This window comes from Pelophylax lessonae (genome assembly GCF_965119305.1).
Source record: "Pelophylax lessonae genome assembly, chromosome: 5".
Lineage (NCBI taxonomy): Eukaryota > Metazoa > Chordata > Amphibia > Anura > Ranidae > Pelophylax > Pelophylax lessonae.
Genome location: NC_138772.1, coordinates 278,523,300 through 278,546,428, shown reverse-complemented (window position 1 = coordinate 278,546,428; position 23,129 = coordinate 278,523,300). Strand labels below are relative to the sequence as shown.

General features: G+C 43.1%; 1 protein-coding gene across 1 annotated transcript in view; it reads left to right on the top strand.

Annotated features, from left to right (window-relative positions):
- The window catches only part of CTNNAL1 (catenin alpha like 1), a 474,086-nt gene that overhangs the window by 315,551 nt on the left and 135,406 nt on the right, over positions 1-23,129 (top strand). Inside the window, exons 9-10 of the mRNA XM_082259226.1 lie at positions 134-292; positions 8,627-8,719. Coding sequence (XP_082115352.1) covers positions 134-292; positions 8,627-8,719 — 252 coding nt within the window. The remainder of the gene's footprint in view (positions 1-133; positions 293-8,626; positions 8,720-23,129) is intronic.

Genomic DNA, 23,129 nt, shown 5'->3' with positions numbered 1-23,129 from the left:
CTAGTGTGATCATTTGGTTAATGGACATCCTTCTGAAGCATTAAGCAATCAAAAATAATGTTACAAATGCAATGTGTGTTGTGCTGCTGTAACAGCATTGTACTATATAATTTACCTTTTTAATGTCCTTCAGCTTCACACTTCAGCTACAACGCTTGCTACAGACTTATTGAAATACCATGGAGATCATATGGTCCTAAAGGCCCTGAAAATTGCTGGGGCAGAAGGAAATCTGGAAGCTGTTGCAGAATTTACCTGCAAGTTGTCCGAACAGAAAGAGCAGCTTGTAGAGGTGAGTTTTTGGTATCCATTCAAACTGCTTTATTTTTTGAAAGTTGTGTAGAATTGTTTTCTGTTCAACAATATTGTCAATCAAATAGTAAAATCAAGCAACAATTTCAGGAGATTTTGGCTGGGATCACAGACATCGCGTGTGATTCGTACCGCATTGCTGTGCAAATCACATGCTATGTCTATGCGATGAGAAATCAGCCAAACAAAATGGCTAAAATTGCATTCGCACCAAAATGGTGCAGGACCTTTTTTTTTGTCTGCACTGGAGTCGGATTGCATGGGTGTGCACACCTATGCGATCTGATTCCTGCTACATTTTGGCAGTTTGCACTGCGATCTGTGAACCAATCTTGGGGTGTCAATAACTTTACATTGACACCCCAAGAAGTTCATAGATGTCAGTGTGAACCAGTGTGAAAATCAGGTGCTATGCAAGAATCTGTACTGAATCGCAGGATTTCCTGCATTACACCAGTGTTAAACCAGGACCTACTGCTACTTCCAAAAGTCGGTTTGTACAGAGCAGCCTTCTTTTTTTTTTTTTTTTATATGTTTCTATATGTAGCTCTTTCTGTACCTTTCATTAAGGTTGCGGCAGTGGTTGGTAATTTATTATCAAGTGTATGTCTGTCTGAATAAAATTATCCTAAAAGTGTGCATAAATAGATGGCAGACTTTCACGGTGAAAACTGATCAGCTTTTCCAGCAAACTCAGTTTACAGACTTTTACCCAGTTTCAGCAAACCAAGAATTTCATGCAGCCGGATGGCATGCTTTTCTTAAGCATTGCAAGTATCAAAAACTAAAGCCCTGAAATGTGTCTTCTGTGTATGGGTTTTGGGGTCATATTTTAGTTTTGTAATTTCAGGATACAGGTGAAATCAATTAGTTAATCAGTGAACTTCTAATGTTGCCAACTAAACAGTTAACTGACCTAAATCAGAATGTTCACTCAGTTTGCTTTATTCTCTTGCTGACCTTGTAATGTACACTATATTGTCAAAAGTATTGGGACCCCTGCCTTTACACGCACATAAACTTTAATGGCAACCCAGTCTTAGTTCATAGGGTTCAATATTGAGTTGGCCCACCCTTTGCAGCTATAACCGCTTCAACTCTTCTGGGAAGGCTGTCCACAAGGTTTAGGAGTGTGTCTATGGAAATGTTTGACCATTCTTCCAGAAGTGCATTTGTGAGGTCAGGCACCGATGTTGGACTTCTAAGAAAGCCTGGCTCACAGTCTCTGCTCTTATTCATCCCAAAGGTGTTCTATCGGGTTGAGGTCAGGACTCTGTGCAGGCCAGTCAAGTTTCTCCACCCCAAACTCGCTCATTCATGTCTTTATGGACCTTGCTGTCTTGTGTGGGTCACTTGGCTACTTCAATGAATGGACTCAGGCTTAGGCATGGTATGCAGCCATTTCTTTCTTTAGATCCTGTTTCTCTGAAGCGAGCCAGGGCTAGCACCCATACATGGAGCCTAATCAAGCCTAATTACTTAACCTATAGCTGCGTCCCTCTGGTTTCTCAACTGATCTTATGCTTATCAGACGGTTTCCCGGAAAATGTATATGCTGTCATAACATGTCTTACTGTACCTCGAGACACCGCAAATTGGCAACTTCGGTCATAGAGGCACCAGCTAAGCAGGTACCAACAATCTCCCCTCTTTGAAACTCAGTAAGCTCTGACGTGATTCTGTATTACTAGCAGCGCATGCACTAAATGACGAAACCGAGGCTTTTCACCTGTTATTTAGGTGTCTCATCACACAGCTGAAGCAAAAGCATATAACATCACTTCCACCTTCAATGTGAAACATGTTGTCATTTTCACACCTGCAAATCATGTAGTATATTCTTATTTTTGTCCGACCCCTGTAAGTATTGCATTGCAGTGGAAGGCTGCTGCAGGTATGTACCTACAGCGGTTTGCCGTGCACCCCCTCCTCCGTAGTGATAGTATTTTTAAATAAATTGTTCCAGATTTTTATAAGGGCTCTTTCACACGGTCCGCCTCCGTAGGGGGATCCGTGCTGCTCAGCAGGGGATCGTAAACACAGATCCCCCACTGAGCAGGAAGGTGACCTCGCCCTCTCTGCTCTGTGTGCGAAGAGGGAGGTGTCAGAGCCCCATGCATCTCTATGGGGGAATCGGATGAGTGGACCGCCTGTCCACTCTCATCCGATCCGATCCCCTGGACTGATGGAAAATAGGGTTTCCATCCGTCTAGATTTCCATCCGTCCGGACAGGATCAGATGCGGATGGCAGTGGGTGTCAGCGGACATGTCTCCGCTGACATCCGCTGCCCCATAGGGATGCATGGGGGATCCAATCAGATCCACCTAAAAAAAAAAACAGGCGGATCTGATTGGATCGCTCATGTGAAAGGGGCCTTAAGCACAATACAAAGCACAGTTTTTAAAAACGTTGTTTCGGATAGAGTGTTTTGAGATTATAACCCCAGTAGGGGTTTTACTGTTATCTGGAGCTTTGTTTGTTTATATACATTTCCCCTTATTTACTGACAGTGACAACAGTTTTCAGACGGGAAGTGAAGACGAATATGCAACAAGGACATGGGCAGCAACAAAAGATAGAAATCAGAACTAGCTCTATCTTTTAAAAAAAAAAAAAAAAAAGGAATTTCTGGCAGTTGCAGATTGTTTCCTTACCACTTGCCTGGTGAAACCATTGTCACTAGGACAGTATAAGGGGAAAAGCACTTTAACCACTTCTGGACTGGAATGTTTTACCCCCTTAATGAGTAGGCCATTTTTTGCAATTTGGCATTGCGTGACTTTAACTAGTAATGGCGCAGTCATGCAGTGCTGTACCCAAACTAAATATATGTTCTTTTTTTCCCTCAAATAGAGATTTTTTATTTTTTTTTGGTGGTATTTTATCACCTCTGCAGTTTTTATTTTTTGTGATATAAACTAAATAAGACCGAAAATTTTGAGGGAAAAAAAATGAAATTTTCTACTTAAATAAAAAAAAATTCAATAAACTCAATTTTTTCATACATTTAGGCCAAAATATATTTAGCTACATGTCTTTGATAAGAAAGAAAAAATCTCACTAGGTGTATATTTATTGGTTTGCGCAAAAGTTATAGCATCTACAAACTATGGTGTATATACTGGAATATACGCAGCTTTTACTTTCTTTACAGTACAAACCCCCCCAACAAGTTCCCCATTTTTGGAAAGTAGACACCCCAAGGAATTTCCTGAGAGTCATGTTGAGCCCATTGAATATTTTTTTTGTCACAGGTGTTTGAAAAATGACAAAATATATATATTTTTTTACACAAAGTTGTCATTTAAATGATATATTGCTTACGCATGCTATGGGTGTATGTAGAATTACACCCAAAAATATATTCTTCTGCTTCTCTTGAGTATGGGGATACCCCATGTGTGAAACTTGTTAGCAGTCTAGCCACGTACAGGACCCCGAAAACCAATCCCTGCCTTTAGGCTTTCAAGGGTGTAAATTGTTGATTTCACTCCTCATTACCCTATCACAGGTTCGGAGGCCATGAAATGCCAAGATAGCACAACCCCCCCCCCCCCCAAATGACCCCTTTTCAGAAATTAGACACCCTAAGCTATTTGCTGAGAGGCATTTTGAGTATTTTGCAGGTCTTGCTTTTTGTCACTGTTTTTGAAAATCAAAAAAAGAAAAAAAATACTTTCCTTTTCTTAATTTTCCAAAGCAAATGAGAGCTGCAAAATACTCACCATGCCTCTTAGCAAATACCTTGGGGTGTCTACTTTCGGGAAAGCGGTCATTTGAGGGGTTTTGTGCTGTCTTGGCATTTAATGGCCTCCAAAACTGTGATAGGTAGTGAGGAGAGAAATCATAATTTACGCCCTTAGAAAGCCTGAAGGTGGTTGGTTTTTGGGGTCCTGTAGGCAGATAGACTGCCAAAAATTCTCACACATGTGGTATCCCCATACTCAGGAGAAGCAGCAGAAGGTATTTTGGGGTGTCATTTCACATATAGCCACGGCATGTTTGAGCAATCTATCATTTAAATGACAACTTTGTGTAAAAAAACAAAACATTTTTGTAATTTTCCTGAAACTTGTGGCAAAATATAAAATATTCCATGAACTCAACATGCCTTTCAGCAAATGGCTTGGAGTGTCTACTTTTCAAAAATGGGGTTAGTTGGGGGGGGGGGGGTTTTGTGCCATCTTGACATTTCGGGGCCTCCGAAACTGTGATAGGTAGTGAGGAAGTAAAATAAGCAATTTACGCCCTTAAAAAACCTGAAGGCGGTGATTGGTTTTCGGGGGCCTGTACACAGCTAGGCGCCCAAAAAGTCTCACAATTGTGGTATCCCTGTAGTCAAGAGAAGCAGCAAAATGTATTTTGGGGTGTAATTCCACATATACCCATGGCATGTGTGAGCAATATATAATTTAGTGACAACTAAATAAATTTGAATTTTCCCAAAACTTGTGGCAAAATATAAAATATTCCATGGACTCAACATGCCTCTCAGCAAATAGCTTGGGGTGTCTACTTTCTAAAAAGAGGTAATTTTGGGGGTGTTTGAACTGTCCCGGCATTTTATGCCCACTATTAGCTTATGCCACACATTACCCACCCTTCCAACCACTTGAAGACCAAACCTTTTCTGACACTTTTTGTTTACATGACAATTTTTTTTTCTTTTATTGGAAAATGACGAACTCCCAAACATCTTTTTATAAAGCAGAGGTTCTACAGAACAAAATGGTGGGTGTTGCAATTTTTTTTGTCACACGGTATTTGCGCAGAGATTTTCCAAACTCCCTGGTGTGTACTTTCTATTAGAGAGTTAGGCACTTGAGCCCTACAGTGCGATCTCGATTGCCACCTTGGGACCTCAATTTGGTGCTCTGTATCCTCCAGAAGCCTCCTTTTGAGAATCTTCTGGAAATTCCCCTGCTTACGCTGTCCCAGAAGGTGGCCCTTTTCGTGGCTATCACCTCTGCCCGCGGGGTGTCTGAATTGGCTGAGTTATCCTGTTATTCACCTTGCTTGGTGCTTCACTGAGATAAGGTGGTTCTTCGCCCCTGTCTGTTGTTTCTTCCTCAGGTTGTCTCTGATTTTTATTTGAATGAAGACATTGTGTTGCCTTCCCTGTGCCCCAGGCTAAAATATCCAAAGGAAATTGCCTTGCATGCCTTGGATGTGGTCCAGGCAATTAGGGTGTACCTTGCAGCTATGGAGTCTTTTAGGAAATCAGACTCACTATTTTCGCTCATGGATGGGCCTCGGAAATGTGACCATTTCCAGGTTGATCAGACAGACTGTGTTTCATTATTCCATCAAGGGTCAGGTTCCTCCTTTCCCTTTCAAGACGCACTCTGCTCGAGCGCTCAGTGCCTCATGGGCCTACCGTCATCAGGCGTCAGTGACACAGGTTTTCAAGGCGGCCACCTGGTGATCGTTGCACACAAGTGGATGTGTTGGCATCTGTGGATGCTCCTTTTGGCCGCAAGGTTTTGCAGGCTGCTGTTTAGGGGACTTGGTCCTCTTTGAGAGTGTATTGTTTTTTGAGCTCCTGTTTACCTGGTTGGCTATAGTTAGTCTTGGGAATTTTTTTCGCCGCACCCCTCATTTTTAACACTGCTTTGGGATGTCCCAATGGTTAAGAAGATCAGGAGCTGTGTCCGTCAATAAATGAAAGAGAAAATGTTTTTTTTTTTTACTTGCCGTAAAATCTGTTTCTCTGATGTTCATTGACGAACACAGTACCCACCCCTCTGTGGAGTTGTAATACTTCTGACACTGCTTGTAACAAAACTGTGTACCTAATAACAGAGAGAGAGACTATACCCCCTGGGAATGCCCATAGGCGTAGCCAGATTTTTTTTTTCTGCCTAGTGTCCTACTCCTGTGGGGGGCGGTATAAATAATGGTTAAAACGATCAGGAGCTGTGTCTGTCAATGAACATCAGAGAAGTTTTTTTATTCACCCTGTGAGTGAATGGATTCACTCACTGCCTAATCCCAGACTTGCCCTCTATAGACTCCTGGCTGTCTATCACATGCAGAAAGCCTGCTGTAAAAGTCACTACGTTTTCTCATGGTCACCAATCCGATTCATGCCTACCTTGAAAGTCTGATTGTGCTTAGTGACAAAGAAAAACAGGAGAGCGGAAGTTATACAGTGCGGAGTTCGGGGACCCAGCAAACCCAATGAGGTGTGGTGTCTGAATTATGGCTTTTGCGGATTACCAAAAACTTAAATTTAAGTAAATAAAATGCACTTTCTCACTTTACCACAGCTACCAATTCAGCATTTGTAGCTCATTCACTGGTTTCACTTATTTCCTGAAATTGTTTCTTAAATGTTTTTTTTTTTTTGTGTTTGTTTTTCTATTAGTCTTGTACTGCTTATCAGGGAAAAAAGTATTGTTGGTTATATATAGGTTTACCAGTGGTATTTATGTTGATGTCAAGCCAATTTGTAAATGGAGCCCCAGATAACAATCTGAAAAGGCTCCTACTATTCCCAATTTTCACAAAACTAAGAAACAGTTTTTACTGGTAATGCTATTTAATGTAAATGCTTTTAAAGCCATAATAATGTTTCAGAACGTTAATAGCGTTTCTATCCCTTTTGTTCTTTTTGAGTGATGGCACAAAATAAAAAGTTTTTAGTGTTCATGTTTTTTTCTGGTAGATAGTGCTGTAAGTTGTTAGTTTAATTTTGACAGCGCAAAACAAGATATATTAGAATTGTATGTTAGAGACCAAGGAGCACTAGAGTGAAATGTAAGGCTGCTCATATACATAAGGCAAGAAAACCTTCCCAGCAACATCTTAAATGTTGGAAGTCTTTTACCATTTAATATTATCAAACCCGTGCTATGAATGCTAGGAAAGACACTGACAGTTTTTGAGCACTACTACACTGGTTATTGGACTATTTACAGACTTCTTTGAGGAGTTTTTATTGAATTTTTCAAAAATCTATTTTTCTTGATTCTTTATAATTCTTGATGAATTCTTAATACACTTTTTGCATCTTTGCACATTCTTTAGATTTGTTTAAATATGAACTTTATTCACCTGGCACTTAATGATTTTTTTATAATTATTGATTAATTCTTGTTACGTTTTTTGCATCTTTACACATTCTTTAGATTTGTTTATATATGGATTGCATTCACCGGGCACTTTTTTTCTAGCACTTTGGTCACTTTATATTGGCAAGCACTGTAATATCTTATTCCATTTAATACTGTGAATTAGCGATCAACCGATTATCGGTGTGGCCAATTATTGGGGGCCGATATTTACATTTTTTAATCTGTATCCATCACAAACGTACCAATATTAGTCTCCCCCTGCCATGGTGACCATCTTTTTGGGGCCCACTATGTCATCGGCCTGGTAGTAGAAGCCAGGACTCTAGATTTGCGGTGCACTGCAGGCCCAGTGTACGGAGGTGGTGGCTTTTGCCCTATCCAGGTAGAAGAAGCCAGGACTGTCAATGTTTCTAGGCCCAGTGCACAAAAGTGCGTGGCGCAACATATGTAATTACGTTGTGTGTGGGTGCCTCCACGCACTGGGCCTGCAAACATTCTGACAGTCTGAGTCCTGGCTTCTTCTAACCGGATAGGGCAAAGGCCGCCGCCTCCCTCACCTCAGACAGTGCACGCCATGGAATGGCAGAACTGGACCAGAGAGGACACACCAGCCAGTCAGCAGCCACTCACCCGCAGCAGGAAGCCAAGCCACCCCCACCAAAAGCAGGGTGAACAGTGCTAGCCAGCCACCCACCCGCAGCAGGTTGCCAGCCACCCACCCATGGCAGGTTGCAAGCCAGCCAGCCACCCACCCATTTCAATAAACATTACCATGTTTAGTTTATACCAGAATTGTCAAATTTTTAAATGTACAGAATATCGGAACCTTATATTGGCTATCAGCCTGAAAGGTGGCTGAAAAATCGGTATACCTCTTACTATAAATACTTTCTTCAGAAGTGACGATAACGTTTTTGTTGTGTGATTTAGAGGCAAATATTGGTTAACTGAAGTGGTGTTTGAGGAATTATCAGATTGGTATGGTAGTTTACCTGAAACATCCTCTTAATTTGGACAGAAGTAGAACTGTTGCACGAAGCTAAAGGAGTGCAGAAAATGATGATATTGTAATTGTTGTGCCTCGGGCATTGGAAATGCCACAGAAGCATAAAAATATAAACTCCAACAGCAAAACAATCTGTTGTTTTTTCTTATTTCCATGCCTACATCATAGCAGAACAGTATAGACCTTTTTTAAAAAACTGTACTGAAGAATGTATGTTTTTTTACTTGCAGTCTTGTCGGTTGTTGAGACATGTTTCCGGTACAGAACCTTTGGAAATTACTTGTGTTCATGCTGAAGATACCTTTCAGGTGACTGGTCCTCAGGTATGGAATTTTCTTTACCTTGTTACCAGTATGTAAGCATAACAGAAATATGTGCAGTATTTATATTCAATTACATTGTGATTGTCAAGAATGTCTTTTGAAGCTGAGAATGGAATTCCACTGTATTTTAGTAGATTGCGTAGTAGAACCATTTAGTTTGCACTGGAGAGGTATGCCTTTCCACCTGCACACTCCTGGGTAATTACTTACGGACATTACACTGTCTCAGGGTATAAAACAACATAAAATATGATTTGTACTGCGTGGTTTGATTTTTAGGAAATGTTTAATTTTAAAACTGACCATAGGACATATTTGTGTAATTATTGCCATCCCAAAGAAAAAGCCTTTCACACTAAGGGGAGTCCTATCTGTACACAATTAGGGGCTTTACTAAGAATGCTGCATTCTTCAAATTGGAAAACTGACAAATAGATTCTGGGCAGGTGTTGAGTAATAGATTACAGTACCATTACAATTGGAAATAATTCCATTAATCACATCTGCGAGTAGATTAACAGCTGTTTTTTTAATTTTTTTTTATTTTAAGTGGCATTTTTGAGTCTGCTTATTATAAGTGGGAGTATCTTTTGTATGGATGACTAGTTTTTGAATATTGTATTTTTTTTTTCTTCCTCAATGTGTTTGAAAGCACAAGTTCACCTTTTGTAACATGTTACACTACAAGTACTGGCAGCCTCTGTGGCTGCAGGCTTGTAGTTTTCAATGAACAACCAGGATGCTGTTGAGTTCTCTAAGCCAGTATTTCTCAACCTTTTTTCAGTCAAGGCACCCTTAAAAATTCTTCACAATCTTGAGGCACATAACACAGCAACATCCACACAGGTAGAGCACCCAACGTTGGTGGTGATTTATACTTCCAAAGCAAATACACCTTTGCACACTGGTTGTGACTATTTCATTTCTGGCTCAGCTTCCCTCTCACTCAGTTAATGTGACCCCTGGGGGGAGGAGCAGACAATGATTCCAAGCAGGTAACCAATTTACTACTTATGAATTGATGGCATCATTGGTTGTTGGGACACTGGTAACTGGAAGATTGTAATGGTGCACAATGAAAACCTGTGGTTTTGTCCATGCAGGCCTGATCCACCTGGTGGCTTGTATACCATTATAGGGCACTTTTTAGGTATTTTGCCAAGGCACCCCTGAAGAAACCTAAAGGCACCCCCTGATTGGGGGTGCAATGCTTTGCAGGCTCCTGTTAAAAAAAAAAAAAAATAAATAAATAAAAGGGTTTTTTTTTACCTGCATTTTTTTTTTTTTTTTTTTTTTTACAAAGGTGAATTTACTCTTTAAATCTCAGTTAATTTATTTTTGTGTGTGGTAAGTATCCTAATCCGCTCTTACCTCTTTATACCTCTAACTATAATGTAGTTATTCTCCTAATTTCACTAGTTTTAACTTGATTTTTGATCCATTGAAAGTTTTATTGGATATAATTGCACTGTATACAGTATACAGATTTTTACACAGAGAAGTTTAATGCATGTTACATCACCATTTATTTAGTTTCATATGATTTTTTATCACAGCATCGCGGTATACGGATATTTATACAGTGAGGCTATATGCATGTTATATCCATTTAGAACTCACTATTTATTTAATTTCATATAAATTCATTGATCACAGTATTGCCAAATTTATATGTATTAATATTTGAATGCGCAGCACTTTTAAACACATTTTAATTAGCAATTTGTTCAGGGAAAAACCCAACAGGCTGGTTGTACACAAGATAGATTGACTTGTGTACAACCAGGGTGCCCCATACGTGGATTGAAATTCGGAAGTTATCTTTGAACTGTAACCTTGTTTTTGCTGGGTCTACTTCAGATAATGGGGAACGTTCCACTAAATTGCAGATGATATTGCTGGGTTTTTTAAAAAAAAATGTAATGTTGGTATGTGTTTCTCGGAGTGGCTGAAGACTTATTACAGAACACACTCTCTGCTCTCTGTTTTGGCAAAAAAAAACGATGTTTCCAAAATCTACCCTGAAAATGAGTGCTAGGGAAACAAAGTTGCAAGATGTGAGCCAACAATCCAAGGAATCAGTTATCAGTGTAGCTGCTGGCCCAAAGACAGGAATGCTTGTTGGTAAGCCTGTATGCATGCCATTTCAGAGTACATATTGGAAGCTGTTACTATAAATTTTGATGAATGGACCTTCAAGAGTTAAAGAATACACTGCTTATTCTGAATAAATATACTCAGGGCTGCTGTTAGAAATCATGGGGCTCAGTACAGCCTACCTGACAGGGCCCCCCAAAAATAACATATTTTCGTGAAAGAAAACCTCTAAAATCAATATTAGCGGACACACAAAATAGCTTACAAAATTTCAGCTAAATCTTAAAGATAAAACTTTTTTGAGTTGATTAGATTTAGATTATAACATGAGGGTAGACAGTACAGTTACAATACAAATCAATACAGGAGGAATCAGACAGCCCTTACAAAGTGCTGCACGATTTCAGAGAAACTCAAATGGCTTGGGGTTTAATTGCCAACATCCCTTCTTACACTATTATAGACCAGCTGCTTTTTGAATGGGATTTTATCAGCAATTATACAACTCTCTCTCTCTCTCTCTCTCTCTCTCTCTATATATATATATATATATATATATATATATATATATATATATATATATATATATATATATATATATATATATATATATATGTGTGTGTGTATATATATATATATATATATATATATATATATATATATATATATATATATATATATATATATATATATATATTATAAAATGTATCACTTGCAGTTAGGATCTTTTAGCATATGCAGAAGGTTAAAAAACTATACAACATTCCATAGAATACATTGTGTATGAAGTGCTAGCACATGGCATAGTATGATACATAGATAGTGGTGCTTCCTAACTACTTAGGACTTGGCTCCATCGGTAAGGATAGTAGCCAAGATGACTCCAAGTAAGTGTGAAGTATCCAACGCATTTTTCGAGTACATGCAAACAAAACGACTACTTCAGAAATATCCTAACCACTATCTGTAACATAGAACAAACTGACTTTAAACACAGAACCAGATAAGAATATAAATTCACTTCAAATTGTTTTCTACAAAATGTGGTGACCTCAGCTCAAGTACTCCTAGAGCTTTATAGAATCACCATATTCACAATATTTTTCCAGGCATAATAATGTTCCCGCCATACAGGACCGCTGGATTTTGATCCAAACAAGGTTTTTACCACCCAACTATAGAAAAGGGAAAGGAGAGTAACTAACTTGGGGGAAATGTAACTACTTCAATCCAATCTGATCCTTGTAAAGAAACACAACTTGAAAGAGATGGGTTAACTTGCATACAAGGATATGCTCCTAGTCCACCAATGATGCAGGAAAAGGGGAATTCTTTCCTCAGTGGGAAGTTCTCACAAGTATTACCAAGGAGGGCTCTCCAGAGAAGTATGTTTGACTTCACCCAGCATGTGAATGAAGAAAATGGCGTCAAAGTGCGGTCCTCTGCATCCCAACCATATAGAGCATGCGTGTTGTAATAACGTTATGTGTACCCGTGATGGGAAGGCGCGACTGCGTCACTTCCGGTTTCCCAGACGGGAGTATCAGAAGACCAAGAGTGCAATGATGGAGACTAAATAACCGCCGACACCGAGAGCCTCAAGTTTCTGAGTTATGGGATAAATATCCAATATGCACCCAGTATTATACCAGAGTATTGTAGGCTTCCCCATATGCAATGAGAAGGCCTACCTGTGGTCGGAAAACATCATATTATTGCCCTGGGGATACAGGAGGCTCACCTCGATAATAGTACACATTGCATTACAATCCTGATTCAGATGACAAAATGCAAGAAGTATACACAAAATTTATACATGTATACATATAATAATACTCTGGTATAATACTGGGACTGATCCCCTGTGCCTCTCTCCCTGCAGCAGCTGAAAGCCAGTGGCAGGGAGAGGAGAAGCTGGCTTTAAGAGAGACACACAGGAGATTGGTTCCTGTAATTGCCCCCCCCCCCTTCGCACCGATCATCCCCTCTTCTGCCCACATAATTTTCCCCTACTGCCTGTAGCTCAAAGGGCCAGTTGTATCTGTAAGACTGGCTGTCCAGAGGTCCGAACCCCCCCCCCCCCCCCACCATCAGAACTAGAGTTCCACCCACCCTCCCTTACATCACAATGCACTCCCTTACCTTGTGCTACTGCTCAAGAAGAAGCTGGGGCTGAGCTTTGAAGGACAAAGTGCAGGGTCTGGAAGAGGACCTGATGAGGGCTGGAGTCAACTGCTGGCATCTACTGATTGCTGAGACCAGGGAGGCGGAGACGAGGGGGTGCTGAGGCTGCACAGAGAGGTGCAAAATCTGTAGAAGGAGTTGTGTTCTCCTCCCTGCTACCGACTGCTGAGACAAGATGGGGGGAGATGAGGGGGTGCCACAGATGCAGGAAAGGTCCACATGAAATGGCCTGGCAGGTCGCATTTGGCTTGCAGGCCTTGTGTGTGTTGACACGTGTCTTTCACATAAATGCAGTAGGGTGCATAGACATTTAGGTAAAATTCCTAATGACTGAGGTAGCTTACAGTGGATATAAAATTTCTACACACCCCTGTTGTTTCTGTGATGTAAGACAATTTTTTTTTTTAAATGTGAGGGGTCTACTCAATTTTGTGAGCTACTATGTGTGTGTGTATATATATATAATATATATATATATATATATATATATATATATATATACAGTACAGACCAAAAGTTTGGACCCACCTTCTCATTCAAAGAGTTTTCTTTATTTTCATGACTATGAAAATTGTAGATTCACACTGAAGGCAACAAAACTATGAATTAACACGTGGAGTTATATACATAACAAAAAAGTGTGAAACAACTGAAAATATGTCATATTCTAGGTTCTTCAAAGTAGCCACCTTTTGCTTTGATTACTGCTTTGCACACTCTTGGCATTCTCTTGATGAGCTTCAAGAGGTAGTCACCTGAAATGGTCTTCCAACAGTCTTGAAGGAGTTCCCAGAGATGCTTAGCACTTGTTGGCCCTTTTGCTTTCACTCTGCGTTCCATCTCACCCCAAACCATCTTGATTGGGTCCAGGTTCGGTGACTGTGGAGGCCAGGTCATCTGGCGCAGCACCCCATCACTCTCCTTCTTGGTCAAATAGCCCTTACACAGCCTGGAGGTGTGTTTGGGGTCATTGTCCTGTTGAAAAATAAATGATGGTCCAACTAAACGCAAACCGGATGGAATAGCATACCGCTGCAAGATGCTGTGGTAGCCATGCTGGTTCAGTATGCCTTCAATTTTGAATAAATCCCCAACAGTGTCACCAGCAAAGCACCCCCACACCATCACACCTCCTCCTTCATGCTTCACGGTGGGAACCAGGCATGTAGAGTCCATCCGTTCACCTTTTCTGCGTCACACATAGACACAGTGGTTGGAACCAAAGATCTCAAATTTGGACTCATCAGACCAAAGCACAGATTTCCACTGGTCTAATGTCCATTCCTTGTGTTCTTTAGCCCAAACAAGTCTCTTCTGCCACTCGTTTTCCTGTACTTAGCTGCTTTTTTCTTGCTATAATACAAATTCTAACCAGGGCCGTCTTTATTCTTGATTGGACCCTGGGCAAAATTTTCTTGGGCCCTCTTGAATCCACTTATCAACTATTTGGGGGCTCAAGGGGCAGCTGCTTTGAGCCCCACAACAATGACTAGACCCGGGGCAGCTGCCCCTTTTGCCCTTTTTGAAGTGTGACTCTACAATTTTCATAGTCATGAAAATAAAGAAAACTCCTTAAATGAGAAGGCGGGTCCAAACTTTTGGTCTGTACTGTATATATATGTATATATGTATATATATGTATGTATGTATATATATATACCGTATTTTCCGGCGTATAAGACGACTGGGCGTATAAGACGACCCCCCTAATTTTCATCTACCAGTAATACTTATACTTAGGTTACCTTGGAGATATTATACTCGGCATATAAGACGACCCTCCATTTTTGGGGGATTTTTTTGAGGTTCAAAAGTAGTCTTATACGCCAGAAAATAGTGTGTGTGTGTGTGTATATATATATATATATATATATATATATATATATATATATATATATATATATATAATTTTTTTTTTTTTTTTTTCTATCGGTCATTGACGAACGCAGTCCTCTGATGCATATCAGTAGGGTAATACCGCCCCCTACAGGAGTAGGACACTAGGAAGAAAGAATTTCTGGCTACGCCTATGGGTAGGGTATACCCTCCCTCTTCCTGCATAGGATGTCAGTTTTAATCTGCCTAGTCAGGAGTAAGGACCTAGTTCCTTGCTAGGATCTTTGGTCCTGGCATAAACAGTATTTTTTTTATGTAGAATTTTTTTTTTTAGCTAGCTTTTTCTCCGGAATTTATTTCCTGTGAGATCTTCAAGCAACTATGCTGGGCTGGGCGACTGGCTGGATCTCTATATCCAGTGGTCACCCCAGTATGGCCAGCGAGCAAGTGCAGGCCTTAGCTCCTCGCTGAGTCGGCCGTGACATAGTCCCACTAGACAGGGACTGGCCCCACGAGTTAAACGTCTCGCCAGGATGCCCACGACAGGGTCTAGGCTTATGTTGCAGCGTTCCTATTTGGCTGACAGCCCCCCTACTTCGGTGGCGCGGGGTCCTGTCAGGATTTGGCACCTGCCTGTGTTCCCGGTATGGTGAGTAAATGTCCCCCCCCCTTCCCTTCCAGATTTTGGGGTGGACAGGGCCCTCTCCCTGGGGTGTTCGGACCCTCGCACTCCTGGGTTTCTCTCTATCCCGCTGTGACCCTCCTCCTCCCCCCCTCCCCAACGTGGGAGACTTTTGGGTCTACCTGGGGCTCAGACCTCTTTTGCAGGCCGCATGGGGGGCCGGGGAGTGTGCCATCTGCGGCACTCGACCGATGGTGCGGGGGGGCTTGGTGAGGTTCCTACAGCTGGGGAGGGCAAGGATGGGGTAGATGGGCTGGCAGGGGGTCCCCCTGTGGGCCCCAATTACCACGGGGCTGCCATTTCCCTGTAGCCTCCGTCTGCTTCTATGGTGGCGGCCATCTTGGTACACCCATTTATACCCATTTTGCGGTGGATTTCTTGCCGTGAAGGCCAGTGGGTGTGCCTGGAGGAGTTTTTGGTGGGAGGAGCCCCTCCCTTCATCCCCAGGCAATTTACTGGCTCACTTCCTATTACTGAGCCGCCGCTGACACGTGCAGACCTTCCTGATACAAAGTGCTGCTATCTAGGGACAGTGAGTTGCTGGGGGCATATTACTCTCTCTCTGGGGGGGGGGGGGGTTCCTAGCGTGTGCCTGACCTCTGGGGGCTCTGTAGAGTTGTGGGGACTTTTTTTGGCAAAGTTTGCTGGCGGGTTCTATTAGTGCAACATGGACTCCTCAGACCATGTCCCCACCTGAACCCCTCACAGAGGCCGCAGAGCCCTCTGGATCTCAACTGTCCCCCGATACGATATCAGCGGTCCTGGAAGCCTTTGTGTCCCAGATGGAGGTGGCCTTTAGAGGGCAGGGTGCGAAGAAACAACCCCCACCTACCCCTGCCTCCTCCTGATGTCTCGGTTTCTGAGTCTGACTCAGTCACTGCAGACGTGGGTACCCCGGCCGGGTCTGGTACCCCGCGCCATGCCGCCTCTGATAGTGAGGACGAGCTCTCTATCGCTACTGCTGCGCAAGATAATGCACTGGTGGACGCACTGATTGTTTTCTGTGAGTGAAACCCTAAACTTGGAGGATGCGGCTGTCGTCGCTCCTGGGGTGCAGGTTGCCTTCGGCACCCATAAGCCTTCAAGGGTGGAAACGTTTTTTCCTTTCCTCACCTTTTTTTGCTGGCCTACATGCCAAAGAATGGGATCAGCTGAAATGTTCCCCGGGGTGTCTAGGCGGTTTACTAGACACTACCCCTTCGAGGAGTCTCTGGTGAAAAAGTGGTTCGCTGCTTCCTAAGTTGGATTCCCCGGTCTCCAGGCTTAACAATGCTACTGTTATTCCGGTGGAAGATTCCCCATCCTTTAAGGACCCAGAGAATAGAAAGGTGGAGGCTGTTTCCCGCAACATGTACACTATGGCGGGGACTGCACTGAGGCCTGCTTTTGCTGCGGCCCTTGTCACCCAAAGGTTGACTGAATGGGGGAAGCTGCTACGCCGTGACGTGACGAGAAATCTGCTTGCGATGCCGCACTGGACACTGCTTCCCTGTTGGGTCGCCTGTAGTTTTCAGGGGTGGTCATGAGGCGTATGCTGTAGCTGAAGTGCTGATCTGCGGATCAGGCTTCTAAGAAGGCCTTGATGGAACTTCCCTTTCAGGGTGACTGTCTGTCTGGGGCTACCCTGGACGACATTATTAAGGGTCTTAAGGGGGCGGTAAGAGTACCTTTCTCCCGCAGGCATCCAAGGGTAGGTCCGTCCTTTTCGGCTCACAGAAAATATTTTCATTCCTCGGGGGCAGCTGATAAGGCAAAGCCCTTTAAGGCTCCCTCGGTTCCAAGTGTCCCTGGTCTGGGAAAAAGAAGTTTGGTTCTTCCAGGCCTGCGAACAAGGCCCCCTCGGCCTGAAGGTGCGCCCTCAACTGTGGCTGGGGTGGGGGGACGCCTTTGCCAGTTCTCGGACTTGTGGCTGGCCCCTGATCCCAGACAAATGCTTTCGGGAGGTTGTGCGGTTCGGATACCAGATCGAGTTTCGATCCGTTCCTCCGGTCAGGTTTTTCCCTTCCAATGTCTGCCTATCCTCAGATCGCTTGCGAGCCCTCTATGGGGCAGTGCAGGACTTTCTACTACAAGGAGTGATAGTGTCTGTTCCACACGCGGAACACTTTCACGGGTTTTATTCCAACCTGTTCACGGTTCCCAAGAAGGAGGGCAAGGTGCGTCCGATCCTGGACCTAAAAGCACTGAATGTGTTTGTGCGCGCTCAAAAGTTCAAGATGAAAACTATTCGTACGGTGTTGGCCTCCCTAAATCAGGGGGATTTCCTGGCTTCAATAGACATCAAGCATGCCTACCTTCACATTTCAATCTGTGCCGCTCACCAATGTTTTCTACGTTTTGCTATGGGAGAGGATCACTATCAGTTTGTGGCGTTACCCTTAGGTCTCGCCTCCGCTCCTCGGGTCTTCACAAAGGTATGGGCCCCGGTCCTGGCGCTGTTACAGCAGCGGGGGGATATCGGTCCTGGGTTACCTGGATGATCTGATTCTCCGTGCGGAGTTCCCTGCATTACTGACGGAAAACTTGGGAGTCAGCGTGAGCACTCTGGAGGAGTTAGGGTTGATCGTGAATCTTCAGAAGTCCTCTCTGACCCCTTCCATGAGACTTCTCTATCTGGGCCTGACTTTGGACTCGTCCTCATTCAGGGTGTTTCTTCCTTCAGAAAAACTCCAGAAGCTCCAGTCAGTGGTTCATCTGTTGATGTCCAACGACCGGCCGTCCCTTCGGACCTGTATGAGAGTACTGGGTCTGATGGTGTCCTCCTTCAAGGTGGTCCCATTCTCTCAGTTCCACAAGAGAATTCTTCAAACACCCGAATTCTCTGGACCTTAAGATTCGGCTAAGCCACAGGACCAGGGAGTCCCTGGTTTGGTGGCTTCCGTCCCCAATACTTCAGTTAGGAAAGTCCTTTCTCCCTAAATACTGGACAATTATCACCATGGATGTGAGTCTGTCCGGGTGGGGGGGGGATACTCAATCAGGACTCGGCTCAGGGAGTCTGGTCCTTGGAGGAATCTCGATTGCCGATCAATGTCTTGGAGCTGAGAGCCATCCGGCTTTGCCTGGCGCACTGGACCAATCGTCTGGAGGGTTGCCCAGTGCACATTCAATCGGACAATGCCACGGCCGTGACTTGTGTCAATCACTATTGGGCGGAGCGCTATGTTCCAGCTCTCTCTGCTGTCCACATTCTGGGAGTGGAAAATTGCCAGGCGGATTACCTCAGCCGCCAGGCCTTAGATGCAGGGGAGTGGTCCCTGCATCCGGAGGTGTTTCAGCAGTTGTGCCTTCGCTGGGGCACTCCGGACGTGGATCTGTTGGTGTCTCGCATCAACAGAAAGGTACAGAGGTTTCCTCCTCCAAGTTGCTGCCAAGACTTCTTCGCAGGATAGAGGCGGAAGAGATTCCGGTCATTCTTGTGGCTCCGGACTGGCTTCATCGCGCTTGGTACGCAGACCTGGTCAGGCTTGTTGCAGACGCCCCGTGGAGACTTCCTCTCAGAGAGGATCTACTGTCTCGGGCCAATCTTCCATCCTGCTTTACAGTCACTGGCTTTGACGGCTTGGCTGTTGAAAGCCAGGTGCTGAAAGACAGGGGATTGTCTGCTTCAGTGATTCCCACTCTGCTAAAAGCGAGAAAGGTTGGGTTCATTGACGGGCAGTACCCGCCCCTCTATTTTATTTTTGAGTGGGTTGGTATGCTTTTCTCTGACACTGCTTTGATCCAAAACTGACATCCTATGCAGGGAGAGAGAGGGTATACGCCAGGGACTGCCCATAGGCATAGCCAGAAATTTTCTGCCTAGTGTCCTACTTCTGTATTACCCTACTGATAAGCATCAGAGGACTGCGTCGGCCGTCAATGAACCTAAGAGAAAAGGATGTTGCAGTCAAAAATCCAGATTATATAATTTTTTCAGCCCAGTCAGGAGTAAGGACCTAGTTCTATGCTGGGATCTCTGGTCCTGGCATTTTTTTCTTTTCAGCTAAAAATGTTTCTCCTATTTTTTTTTTTTCCTGTGAGATCTACAATCAACTGCTGGACTGAGTGACGGACTGGATAATATAGATCAGTGGTTCTCAACTCAAGTCCCACGAACAGGCCAGTTTTTAAGTATTACCTTGGGAAGATGCAGACTAGAGTACTGCAATCACTGAGCAGCAAATTATATGACCTGTGTGATGTATTTCAATTATCTTGCAAATCTGGCCTGTTAGTGGGTCCTGAGGACCGGAGTGGAGAACCACTGATCTAGATACAGTGGTCACCCCAGTCTGACTCAGCTCCACGCTAGATCGGCCGCGACATAACCCCCACCGGATGGAAAGCTGGCCTGTGAGTTACTCGCCTTGAGAGGTTGCATACTCGGGTCTCAGCCCAAGTCACATTGTTCCTCCTGCCCGACAGCCCCCCATTTCGATGGCGAGGGATTCTGTCTGGAGCGGTGCCCGCCTGGTTCCTGGTATGGTGAGTAGCTGTCCCCCCTCCCCCTGGAGGGTGTTGGAGTGGAAGTGGGCCTGTCCTTGAGGCCTAGGGATTCCTCCTGGGTCCCTGGGAGCCTTTTGGGGCATCCATTTTCTTAAAGTCTGTGTGCATCAATGCACAGCGGCCATGTTTGTGTAGTCCTGCGCCCATTTTGTGGTGGTTTGCCATTGAAAATAGCAGTGGCCATGACAGTGAAGCCCTCTGGGCCGTGATTTCGGCGGTGGGAGCACCTCCTTATCCCCTGGTGCTGACTCCTGGATCCTTTCATTTCCTGATTGCCGTTCGTGCAGTGCAGATTTTCCTGGTGGCTGCGGGGTCTGGTTTCTGTGGGGTGGGGAGTCTGGTGGGGTCCTCTCCCTCTCGATTGGTGCTCTGTGACTGGCAACCGGGCCACAGAAAGGGTTTTTTTCCGCTTCCTCTGCGACCATTTCCAGATGGATCAGACAGACCGTGATTCAGGCCTATTCCATCAAGGGTCAGGTTCCTCCTTTTCCTGTCAGGGTGCACTCTACTCAGGCGCTTAGTGCCTCCTGAGCCTTCCGTCATCAGGAGTCAGTGATGCAGGTTTGCAAGGGGGCCACCTGGTCTTTGGTGCACATTTTCACAAGTTCTAGATGTGGATGTGTTGGCATCTGCGGATGCTTCTTTTGGTCGCAAGGTTTTGCAGGCTGCTGTTTAGAGGACTTGATCCTCTTTGAGGGTGTATTGTTTTTTTCAGGTGGGCTCCAGTTGTTTTGGTTGACCTCCTGTGGCCTGGTTGGCTACAGTTTAGCCTTGGGAATTTTTTGCTGTTCCCACCCCTCATATTAACACTGCTTTGGGATCTCCTAATGGTTATGAAAATCAGGAGCTGTATCCGTCAATGAACGAAAGAGAAAATGGGATTTTTGACTTACTGTACAATCTATTTCGCTTATGTTCATTAACGAACACAGCACCCACCCCTCTGTGGAGTTTTAAATCTTCTGACACTACTTTATTTTTGCTAAAAATACACTAAAATCATTATTAGCAGATAAAAACATAGCACATTTGATAAAATTCCTGCTAAATATAAAATGAGCACTATTTGTAAATTTTACATTGCGCCTTTTTGCGAAATGGTGAAAATCAGACACGCACAAAAATGGAAATATCCAAATTTCTCAAATCCAGAGGTTTTCATTGTTCTCTTACAGCAGGGACCCTCAAACTACTGCCCTCCAGCTGTTATGGAACTACACATCCCATGAGGCATTGTAAAACTTTAACATTCACAGACATGACTAGGCATGATCGGTATTGTAGTTCCTGAACAACTGGAGGGCCATAGTTTGAAGACCCCTGTCTTACAGCTTTCAGATTTTAAGACCTATCTAACCATATATTTTCTGAAAGCACACTAACTAGAATAAAAAAAAACGTGCTACTGATTTAAACGCCTTGCGATATTTGCGCAAATGTTTATCAAAGCTATATATTTGCTAAAAATTCTCTAAATTAATTTTTAACAGATATAAACACAGCAAATTCCACAAAATTCCTACTAAATATGAAAGCTTAACCTGTATTGAGTTATTAAATATTTGTACTTTTTAAATCACGCCTTTTTTTGCAAAATGGCGAAAGTATAACGTACGCAAAAATGTAAAATAACATATTTCTCTGAAAATCTGAGGTTTTCAATGTTCCCTTACAGCTTTCAGAGTTTAAGACCCCCCAAACCTAATATTTTATGACCAGTAGAATAAAAGGAAGGTGCTATTGATTTTTAAGGATCCACGATATTTGCGCAAAAGTTTAACAAATCAATATTTCTGCTAAAAATACACTAAAATTTATAGCAGGTAAAAACACAGCAAACTTTACAAAATTCCTGCTACATTCCTACAAAAAAAAAAAAAAAAAAAAAGCTTAACCTGTATTGAGTTAATAAAAAATATTTGTAATTTTTTAATTGCTCCTTTTTGCCAAATGGTGAAAACTGAATGTACACAAAACTGTAAGAGCCGGTTCACATAGGCGCGACCCGACTTGCCGGGGCGACCTGTGAAGTCGCGGTGTGCAGCTCGCACCGCGACCGCGGAGCGGCATGCACGGACTTCATATCATTGAAGTCAATGCAGGTCGCTCCAGGTCTCCCCAAAGTAGTACAGGACCCTTTTTCGAAGTCGTAGCGGCTTGTGTCGCTCCTATTAGAACGGGTCCTGTGCTAATCTATGGCAGGCGACTTGTCAGGCAACCAGGTCGCCCCAGTGTGAACCTGCTCTAAACCAAATGTATCTAAAAAATCTCGATGTTTTCGTTTTTCACTTTCAGCTTTCCGAGTTTTAAACCACCCCCCCCCCCACCCCCCAAAACTATACATTTTCTGAAAGCAAAGGGCCAGTAGAGAAAACAGAAGGTGTTACTGATTTTTAAGGCCCTGCGATGTTTGCGCAAATGTTTGCAAAGACAATATTTTCGCTAAAAATGCACTCAAATCATTGTTAGCAGATACAAACAAAGCAAATTTTACAAAATCCCTGCTAAGTTCTTTCTAAATATTAAAGCTAAACCTATATTGAGTTAATAACAAATATTTGCGCCTTTTTGTGAAATAGTGAAAATCGGACATACGCAAACATTTCTCTAAAAATCTGGAGGTTTTCCATTTTCACTTACAACTTTCAGTGTTTGTTAAACTCCCCCCCCCCCCCCCCCAAACCATATATTTTCTGAAAGCACGTGGTCAGTAGAATAAAAAGAAGGTTCTACTGATTTTTAAGGTACCGCGATATTCGCGCAAATGTTTATCAAACCAATATTTTCACTAAATATACACTAAAATCATTTATAGTGGATTCATACTTGGCAAAATGTACTAAATTCCTACTAAATATAAAAGTTAAAACTGTATTGAGTTAATAACAAATATTTGAACAAATATTTGTAAATTTTATAAATTGCACCTTTTTGTAAAATGGTGAAAACAATGTACGCGAAACTGTAAAAGAAAACAATTTACTCTAAAAATCCAGAGGTTACCATTTTTCACGTACAGCTTTCAGAATTTGAAAAGTCCCCTCAGGCTCGGTTCACACTGGTGCGATGTGGGAAACCCTGCAAATCCAGTGTGGGTTCCCGCATTGCACCTGCATTGATGGC